The sequence below is a fragment of the Tenrec ecaudatus genome, chromosome 5 (assembly GCF_050624435.1).
Source record: "Tenrec ecaudatus isolate mTenEca1 chromosome 5, mTenEca1.hap1, whole genome shotgun sequence".
Lineage (NCBI taxonomy): Eukaryota > Metazoa > Chordata > Mammalia > Afrosoricida > Tenrecidae > Tenrec > Tenrec ecaudatus.
Genome location: NC_134534.1, coordinates 34,907,363 through 34,918,004, shown reverse-complemented (window position 1 = coordinate 34,918,004; position 10,642 = coordinate 34,907,363). Strand labels below are relative to the sequence as shown.

Sequence of the window (10,642 nt, the reverse complement as noted above, 5' to 3'; positions counted from 1 at the left end):
TCTACACATCACTAGAGATTTTAGTAAAAACAATTAGTTACTTGTCATCTTTATTTCAAAAACAAAGCCATTTTCAAAATATAAAAAATAGACCTATTTTCAAAGAACCAATTAAATAGGGCTTTGAAAGCCACGCTGTTTTATTTACAACAGAGAGGGTAGTGCAACAGCATGTCTCGTGTTTGTGAGAAACAAAAAGGACTTCGCTGACATTCTGGCAGGCCTTTATCATTTACAATGATGCACAAAAGCAGAGTCAGTCATGGCTATGAATGTAATGTCTATCGAGACCTGGATTTAAAGAACCAATGTAGATTCATCATTTACTGGGGATCTGGGCCCATGGGTCCCAAAGGTAAAGTAGAGTACCATTCAAGAGGGATGCAGACTCGTTTTCTCACAGTCTGTCACCAAACACATCCCAAATGTCCCAGCGGTTGTATAAGAGATTCTATGAGCATCTTCAGTAAGTGATTCATAGGCGGATCCTACAAGTTCAGATTTTGTACATTTAAAACACACTAAGTATCTCGGCCAAAACGCTAGAACTGGATCCGGGGTTCTCTTTTAAATGATAGGAAAACCTCTAAAAATGAAATGGAATGGCATCAGATGTCAGGTATTTTTCAAATTAAGACAACCCAGGCAAATGAGTTCAGAAAAACAAGAAAATTAGTCTAGTCTATTTAGTAAATATTACAAATCCATTTCTACTTGAATAAAAGAGATGCATTTTTGCAAGTCTACACTGCTGGCTGCCAGTGTTCACGTTGTGTTGATGGCAGACATTTCAGGCAGAGGGAAGCCAGGTCCTACATGCACAGAAGGCAAAAAGCAGGAAACACTGTGAAGACGTCGCCGTTCTCTGACTTCTTGTAATGACTATGGACCACTTTCAGTGTGAGCAGGCTGGGGGGCAGTACTCTTCTGAGTTTTACATTTCAGACCCTAGGAAGGAGGCTATCTGCCTGCAGCAGGTACTTTGAAATGATTTCCTTTTAGCTTACTTTGTTTTTTCTCAAGTCAAGTAAAAAATGTAAGACATTTTCATATACCACAAAGGTAATGCAGCAGGCTGGAGTGACTCTAATCAAATTGGGGGCAATGCCTTTGTAAAATCCACCGATGCCTTCTTTCCTGTAGAGAGAAAAACAGATATGTGTTCCATCACCACATGGCTCACCTGAAAATACACACGTTTAACACGGAGCAAACAGTCACAGAGCACAAAAGTTCAGGTTTTCGGATGATAAGACATTTGGAGGGCTTAGACTGCTCTTATGGATGGCAAAAGGACAGCTCAAAGTAGAATTTACCAGTGTTTAATGAAAACCATCTCTCAAGTACCTTTAACCTCTGCAGGAATTTAACTCTCATTTAATGTAGGCACTAAAGATAACTTACTGTGTAAGTGCTAAGCAACACTGAATCCAGCACACACACAACTGACCACCTGATTTCCTTCATGCTTAGAAAAAAGAACATGACTTAAGAACTCATCACTTAAGAGACTAAGTAACTATTTTCTGAATTGAACTAAATTTAAACACCTTCAATAGTCCACTCTGAACTTTTTACAGGAAAAGGGAATCATGGGGATGTTTGTATATAATAGTCTAGCTTTTCCCATGTTAGATGAGGAAGAACAGTCTCTCTCCCATCCATGGAAACAACTATTTGCCAGTGTTACGCTGCCAGGAGCAGGTGTGGCTCTTCTAAAATTATTAACCTGGGATCTTTTTGTTGTTTCTTTTTTTTAAGGGGGAGATGAGTCCAAGGTCACAGATAAAAGCAAATGGGAATGCAGGCAACACCAGACAACTTTTCATCACAACACCCTTACCTTTGCTATAAAACAAGTATCGATTTAACCATCTGCGACATGCAAGGCCTCACCTCCTAAGACCACTTCTGGGGAACCCCATTGCTCTTACCTCCATGTCTTTGTGATCACATCCAGCACACCTGTGTAAAAAATGTGTTGATCCTGAAGACGAGCTCTCACAACTTGATACGGGTATGTTGCCGCCACCGCAACTATCTTGGATAGTGCTGCCACAGATATATATTCCGGTGTGCTCTAAAACAACACACACACATGGCTGGTTTTCTTTAGAAAAGACACGGGCTTTAAAAAGTCCACAGATATATATCCCAGTGTGCTCTAAAACAACATACACACACATGGCTGGTTTTCTTTAGAAAATACAGGGGGCTTTAAAAAATCCACAGAATGGAATCCCAAGATAATGGAGTTTATCCATTAACTTCTTGAAGCCCCTGTTTCTGTAGAAATAAAAATCATATAGGAAAAAACCCTTTACATGGGTTTTTAACAGTTAAGAGGTGCTATTTTTTTAAACATTTATGTATCATGAGACTATAAAGATCAAATTAGTGGAAGATTCAGTATTTAAAATCATAGCAATATCACCCAAGCAAGCATGACCCACTGCCCACCTATATGTAAACGCCCATAAAAGTCAATTATATCATTTTTTCCAATAATCATCTTACCAATGGGGCTTCTGGTAATCTATTGATATGTTGGTTATATTTCAACTTCAGCAATTCATATGTCATAAACTGAAGAGCACCATGTGATGTCCCAAAGAGCCCAGGAACAAATCCCTAAAGGGAACCATTTAAAAAAGGAACTAAGTTACCAGTGCACTCTCAAAGGCGTGTTTTCCCTTCCTTCTTAGGGTAGCTACTTTAAGCAAATCCATCAACTGTTACAGTTTTGGATAAACCACATTTTCATATGAAAACTCTAAAGTGCATTCTTTCCTATTTAATTTTTTTATTTTAAGGCTTAAAATTTCAGATCTTAGGATTTAAAAACTTAATAAACATCAAGTGAAGAGACCTACATTATCAGGGGAGAAAAATGGAAACTTCAAAACTGCAGCAGTTCTGGAATGGAGACAGTACTTTTAGATCCATAAACACTAAGCAACTTTGAATAACTTTTCCAGTTCTTCCTTCCTTGGTTCCATCACTTATAATGTCAGGAGTTGGATTGGATGAGATCTGCTAGCAAAACCACCTACTATAGAGCTGGGGCGTGAGTAGGAGATTAACTATGGGAAAGCTAACAAAGGAAAATGCTAACTCAATGGAATGTTTACCAGTATTTTACAAGAACGTGGACAAAATAATTCTTTATAAATTATCTAGGGTTCATGAGTGAGGGGGAGTGGGGAGGGAGGGCGGAAATGAGGAGCTGATGCCAGGGGCTTACGTGGAGAGCAAATGTTTTGAGAATGAGGAGGGTAACGAATGTACAAATGTGCTTTACACAACTGATGATGTACGGCTTGTGGTAAGAGTTGTATGAGCCCCAATAAAATGATCCCCCCCCAAAATAAATAAATAAAAGAACATGGCAACCAGCAAATGATATATTTCCACAGGTTTTTGCTCCTGCGTCAGTTAAGTGCTAACAAGAATCTTACGATCTATAGAACTTATGACGTAATGTGTTTGATTTTGATTTTTAAACTGGTGAAACTGTCGAGTACCAGGCACACACATGACTGCTAACAGCAAGGGCAGCAGTTCAAACACAGCAGCCTCTCTATGCGAGACAGATTAGGCTGGCTGCTCCCATAAAGCTATATAAAGCACGGAGAACCTATGTAGGGTGCTTTGAGTTGGAAACATGATGCTAGTGGATTTTTTGGTAGGAAGAGTAATAAAATGTTATGAGGGTAAACAGCAGGTAGAGCTAGGAACTAGACAAGAGGCAAACAAGAAAAAAAGAGCTATAAAACTGGAAACAGATTTATAGCCAGAGTAGGAATAAATCTCAAAAAACCAATAAGGGGCTATTTTTGTTGTTTTTTTAATTCATTTAAAATCCAGTCAAAGATATTCCCTTGGAACAGATTGGAATTGTTGCACATTTGGTCAGTAAAATCAACTAAGATCTGTTCACAGGACCACTGACATCTTCTCATTACATTATCCCAAATTCCCAAGGGATCAGGGCTGTCGGGAAGAGAATGGAGATTGAATGCCTGATTGTATGACCTCCTGAAAACACACCAGTTTTATACAGTTCTTCCCATACCTGCCATTATCATGCTACAGTTCTCACAGCTTAAAGTATCATTTCAATACGGTTGATTCCAGTTTTTTAAAATTATGTAACAAGTTATTACCTTATACAGCCCTCGCACACCTTCATACTTATGAATTTTCATGAGCGTATCAAACAGTCCTTTATACTGTCGATGTGGAGGGTTAACCTCATTCTCATACTGCAACATCAGGCGGGTTTTTGCTACCCATAATGGGTTTGTAAGGCAGAGGGTCATGGCTCCTAAAATCAGATACAATAAGGTTACTCAATATACTGGTACCTTCTAATTTCTGATGATCCAATTAAGAACAGCATATTTATGTAAAGAATGGGGGTGCCCAGGGCTGGTCTTAGATTTGTTGTTCATTATGTTCCACAGGGTTTTCATAGCTCTGATCTTTGAAAGCACGGCCAGGCCTGTCTCCTGAAGTGCCTCTGGATAGATGTGAACTACCAGCCTTTGGTTAGTAGTGGGTGCTTTGCCATTTGTGCGCTTTAGCCTCAGAGCAGAATAGACAGAATTCTCAGTGGTCTTACCAAGTTCCGCCACTGGTTAGCAAGAGGTGAATTACAGGAAGTAGACTGTGAGATACTTTCCCTTTGACAATGAACTGTAGGTCCTAAACAATGCTAGCTGGGGTAGAGCCGATGGAAATTTGAGAAATAGTCCACGATAGATAAGAAGACTTGGGAGTAGGACATGATTTAACAAGAGGGGCTGGCTGAAGATTAGGAGACCAGGCGTTCAGCCATTTGCATACATGTAAGATAATTATAAAAATCTTCAAATCCATTCTAAGAAACTCCTTAAAATTGAAGTAGCTATGATATAATGAATGCAATGTTACAATCTTGATAGAAAAAAAATTTTTAATCAGGGAAGTTCCTTTTTGCTTTTTCTTAAGTAGTCACTTCTTCAACAGGTATTTATTAAACCCTGCTGTGGACTCTGTAAGCAGTTAGGTATGCAGAAGTGAGAAAGACAGCTCTTGTCCTGAAGGACTCACGGCATTTTGAAGATGATAAAACTAAAGGAGGCAGGATATCCAAGTAGGAGTTACACTCGGCTTTTCCTTTGTGTTCTTCCCTCTAGACATCAGACGTGCATGAAGCAATTAAACAAGCTACTACACTGTACAATTTTAAAATCGAAATTTTACTTCAAAAACTATCAAATCACTTTAAACTATTAATGGACCCATAACCTTGCTAAATCTTCCACTTTTTGTGGTAGATCTATCCAGAGGAATCAGCAAGGAGCAAAATGTGGGTGTCTGTTCTTATCAAGATTTACAACCAAGGAAACCCTTCGGCAGGTCTACGCTGCCCTATTAGTTCTTCATCAACTGGAATCAACTCCGTGGCAGCGTCCTTGGCTTTGGGTTTTACCCAAGGGGAAGACCTGCTTTCTACGTAATCATGTGGCCCCTGAGTCATATAGGGAATAGAGCACAGTCAAGTTCTGGTGTTCAAAAGGGATAAATCAAATCAAAGAAGATTCAAGGTGTAAACTGACATTCTGCACGTCACACTTTGCCTTACCAGCTTCGGCAGCCGAGATAAGGTATTCTGTAGCCTCTAACTGTTCAGTTCTTCCATCTGTCTTATATGATTTGATGGCATTGTAACTAAAAATTCAAACACAGTTTGATAAAATGTGTGAATAGGCATTATACAACACTAAAGTCTGCTTGAAAGAGTGTTACCAAAGCATCCCAGAATTAATATATATTAAGACAAAATGAGACCTCTTCCAAGAATGGACATGTTGACAGTGGTTCACTGTAACATGAGTATTAAGCTTACAAAAGTAGCCAGTTAAATATTTCACCTTCCTACATGCACTTCATCAAAGGAACTTCTGTAAGAAGTTATGCCGCCACCGCATCCACTTCCTTCCAGAGCAAATGCCTCTGCCAACAGCTCACAGAGAATGAAACTAATAAACCATCTTGCTCTTTCTGACCCTTCTAATTCAGAGAAATTAATTACCTGAGTTATCTTGTATCAACTGGCATGTAAAACTCACTAGGAAAAGAATTAAGAATTTTTATTTGGCATTGTTAAAATCTCCCAGATCTACTCACAAAAAAAAGTAGAGTCCCCAGGATAAACCTGCACCCCACACATTCGGAGTTACTCCTTGGTAGAGTCCTCGCAGTCCATCAAGCTTCCAAATAGTAGTCAGACAATGCAAAATTCCTTTATACTTCGGTCTTAGTTCCAATCCATCATTCACTGCATGACAGGACACACAGATGAGAACAAGTTCAAGTTCTAACTCACATGTGCATATAGGCATCACATCACTGGCTACATAAAAATGACAAACCCACAGAAAAATATTTTAGGTGAAGAAAAATAAAAACGATGGACCTTTTAGGTAGCAGCCAAGCGCTTGAGCACTGCGCCACTTGGGGTCCTTTCTCATAGCCCATAATGATTCACTCTCTTATAGTGACATGTAATTTATAGACTAGGTTACTTTACCTTATAGAATTCTCACATACACCTTTTTCCCTAGAGAATATATTGAGCATTCACCTCACTAGTTAAGACTTTTCTTTCTCATTTTTTTGTTACCATAGAACGTCTCTCCAAGTATACTCTATAACAGAGACTGAATTCTTATTTCCTTGAATTTGCTGTTAAAATGGGATATAACTTTAAGGTCATAATAAGCCAGTGGTTCTCAATCTTCCTAATGCCGCCACCCTTTAATACAGTTCCTCATTTTGTGGTGACTGCCCAACCATAACATTATTTTCATTGCTACTTCAAAATTGTCATTTTGCTGTTATGAATCAGGCGACCCCTACGAAAGGGTCGTTCAACCCCCAAAGGGATCACGACCCACAGGTTGAGAACCGCTGACATAAGCACATGCTGAAATTGCCATCCAGAAAGTTTACACAAATTACAATTCCACTGGCTGGGTGCAATCATACCCATTCACTGGCCTGACTTTCACTGCTAATGTTTACAGTATAGGGCCGAGCCCGGCAGGGAAGCACGACGATCTATCATTGGCAGGCAAAGGTGGATAAGTCCAATTCTTTCATCACTAACCTGGCCATGTGACAGCATCAAACGAGATTAAAGTACACGAGGCTTTGTCAGAAGAACTGGGCTTGAGCTCTAACTGCCCTGATTAGCGTTGGCACCCTCATTTGCAAAACGGGGATAAATATCACCTTTCTCCCAGGATTATTGTCAGGTTTATACAAGACAGGTATAAAAGCAGGCAGGTATACAATCTTTTATGTTGTTTATCAAAAGACATAACTTTCACATGTAGAATATTCAAGTTTTTAGGTTATTTTTAAGAACGAGTCATTCATGTCTCATTATTGTATATTTAAAATTAAATCTTTAAGTCTGAAAGGGCTTCAATCATCGTCTAATCTAAACTTCCCACTGAATACAAGGATTTTCTAACCTGTCATCGAGCCTCTCCCTGAACCACTTCATTACAAGCCCGCTGTTTGACTTCTGCACCCCACCACTCTGCCAGGCCAAGAGCAGCTTCCCTGTAATTTCCACCCAACCTACATCTGCTCTTTGGCCACTCCCTTTCCACTTGGCAGCTCTCTGAGTAGGAGCTTAAGAGATTTTGTTTTTCCCTTCAGGTTCCAGTAATTTTCTCCTGTGAAATGATCTCTGTTCTTTCTAACACCCTGGACATCTCCTGAGGGAGTTCCTTTCAGGATCAACAACCAGATAGCGCCAGAAATTATAATCTAATGAGTCATTTCAGATGGATGCGGATTAAAAAATCAACTATTTTGATCTCATAAGGTCACTATAAGAGCGAGCAGGGCCCTATACAAGATGGACTGATACGGTGGCTGCAGCAATGGCTCAGGCACAGGAACCATTGTGAGGAAAGCGCAGGCCTACAGTATTCCGTTGTGTTGTGTATAAGGTGGCTATGAGTCAGCACTGACTGGATGGTACCTGACAACAGGGATACTATGACTCAGCATGGACTCAATGACAGCAAGGTTTGTTTGTTTTTTGTATTTTGATTTCAGCTATTCATCTTCTGAAATTTCCCTTTTGTCGTTAGCCATTTATAGCCACACTGTGGGCTTTAAAAATGTAATACAAAGCTTTTGCTTTGACAAGATCATTAAGTCCTCAGATCTTACCTCAGTCTCTTACCAGTCACCTCAGCTTTATTGATTGCCTAATTTGCTCCTGATTTCACCAAGAATACCACTCTTCTCAGGTCCAAAGGGTGCCCTTCAGGCATGGCCAGCTTCTTAGCACTGCCTTAAGCTCATAAGGCAACCATCCTTCGCTGGGTGATGTATTAACTGCTACCTGGTAACAGAACACTGAAGAGACAACTCCTCCTAGAGCAAGGGTTCTCAGCCTGTGGGTTTTGACCCCTTTGGGTGGGTGGGCTTGAGCAACTCTTTCACAGGGGCCACCCGATTCTTAAGAGTAGTGAAATAACAGTTATGAAGTAGCAATGAAAACAATGTTATGGCTGGGCTGTCACCACAACATGAGGAACTGTATGAAAGGGTGGTGGCACTAGGAAGGTTGAGGACCACCGTCACAGAGGGTTACAGCTGCAGCCGGGTCTAAAATTGTTTTCTTCATGTTCAGAGGTGTATCAGGGATCCCCTGAGATAGTATGGAGAGTTCTAGGGTTAGACTACCTGGGCTGAAATCCCAGATCCATCTTTTACACGGTTGTGACTTTCACTTACGCAACTTAGCCAACTTTGAAAAAAATGCACAGGATTGTTGAGTAAAAACACAAAACAAAACAAACCTCACTATCATCAAGTAGATTTCAACTTATAACGAGCCTATATGACAGAGTAGAGCTGCTCCTATGGGTTTCTGATAAGCCTTTGTGGACTTTTCTCCTAAGGAGATCATTCTAACTTCCACTGAGTTTCTGTCATCAGAAGTTTCTTGCCTCATTTTCTCGATATCCAATTTAATCTATGGAAAACTTATCAAACAAATGTGGCCATCAACAATCTATAATTCTGATAGTCCATTCTCTGATTATTTTGGTATTTGAGTTTACTCCACTCTGCCTTGGCCTTTGTTACCTAGTTTTAAATATTTGCATAATTAGACTGTAAGCTCCTTGAGGACAAGAATCTCTATGTCCCATCCAGTACTCCACGAATAATAATATAATAAGTATCTGTTGAGTTGAATGGAATGATCTGAACTCCTTAAGATAAAGCACTTTGCAGATCTAATTCTCAATGAGGGAAGAACTTAATTTGTAGGGATAATACCAGAAAAGTTTCCTGATAAAAGTTATACGGATCATCTATGAAAGGATCTTTTCCAGATTATGTGTTGACTGTAAAGGTTCTTTTCATTTCAAGGTACTTAATGGATTAACTCAATACACACAGCACAATAAACTTACATACAACTGCTGGTTCCTAGGTACCTTTGTGATCGCAGCACCTTGCACACGATAAACGCTACAAACTCAAACCACCTTGGAGAGAATTCACTCCTACACCTACTCCCTCCCAATTACCTGCGGGGTGAGGATTAACCTCTACTCGCCGTGCCTGCATTTCCCTCTCAGCAGAACTGCCAAACACGTGGTTACTTTACGATTTTTCGATTTCAAAGTACCTCCAAGCCGTGTGCGGCGGTGGCTAAGCCGTTCAATGTGAGAATCCCTTCATTAGTCTAAACCCGGCTTTGAGCCCTCTCCTGTTCGACACTCAGGAGGATCCTTCCCTACCCACACGTCCCGCGGGGATGGGATCCACAGCAGCCAGACACCTTCGCCGGGTTCCGCTAACCAGACCTAGGTGTAGCTGAGCATCCTCTCCACAGTACGGACGAGGCAGGAGAGACAAGGCTCCTCTGGCACCCAGTCCAGGTGCTGGGGTCGTCAGACTTCTCACAACTCGCCCACCGTTCAGAGGGGGCGGGGAGACGCGGGCTGGATGAGGGGTCCAGAAAAGGGGGGTGTCAGCGAGGGGGCCGGCGCCCGGGGTCTAAGATGGTCCTTACCGGCGAAGCGTATTTTCACGAGGTCCAGCGGGTGCAGCGCGAGGTTGGACAGCACTCCTCCGCTCACGCCCGCCACCAGGTTCTCGTACCGGACATGGCGGAAAATCGAGCTCCAAGCCGACGAGCCGGACGCTGGCTGGCCCTGGCTCGTCATAGGCTCCGGACCCGCCGGCACCACGGCGCTCAGGGCCGCGGCGGTGGGACGAGATGCAGTGGCCGCCACCGTGGCGACGGAAGCCGCCGGGAGCAGCCACTGAGCGGCGCGAACCCACTTCCGTGGCTGGCACGTGGAGTCCGGCGCCAGGACGCGGGAGCGAAGCCGGGACAGACCGGCGCGAAGGGGACTGGAAGGGGGCAGCGGAGGCGAACGCGAGGGAGGCGGGGCCCCAGGCTCCGCCCTGCCTCCCCGGCGGCCACAGCGGCAGACCGCGGTCAAGGAAGCGGGTGAGAGCCGACAGCTGGAGCCCCGCCCCCGGTAAGCTTCGCCGGCGAAACCACTGAGCGCCGCAGGACTCCGCGGTCGGCTTCCGGTTCGGGGGTCAC

At 42.3% G+C, this 10,642-nt stretch overlaps 1 protein-coding gene across 1 annotated transcript; it reads right to left on the bottom strand.

Annotated features, from left to right (window-relative positions):
* Positions 1-654: 654 nt before the first annotated feature.
* Positions 655-10,512, bottom strand: SLC25A32 (solute carrier family 25 member 32). Its single transcript, XM_075549412.1, has 7 exons — positions 10,100-10,512; positions 6,175-6,325; positions 5,630-5,715; positions 4,167-4,327; positions 2,518-2,631; positions 1,935-2,080; positions 655-1,137 (listed from the first exon to the last, which is right to left on the bottom strand). The coding sequence occupies exons 1-7, from the start codon at positions 10,251-10,253 to the stop codon at positions 999-1,001; spliced, it is 951 nt and encodes a 316-aa protein (XP_075405527.1). The 5' UTR covers positions 10,254-10,512; the 3' UTR covers positions 655-998.
* Between the last annotated feature and the right edge of the window lie 130 nt (positions 10,513-10,642).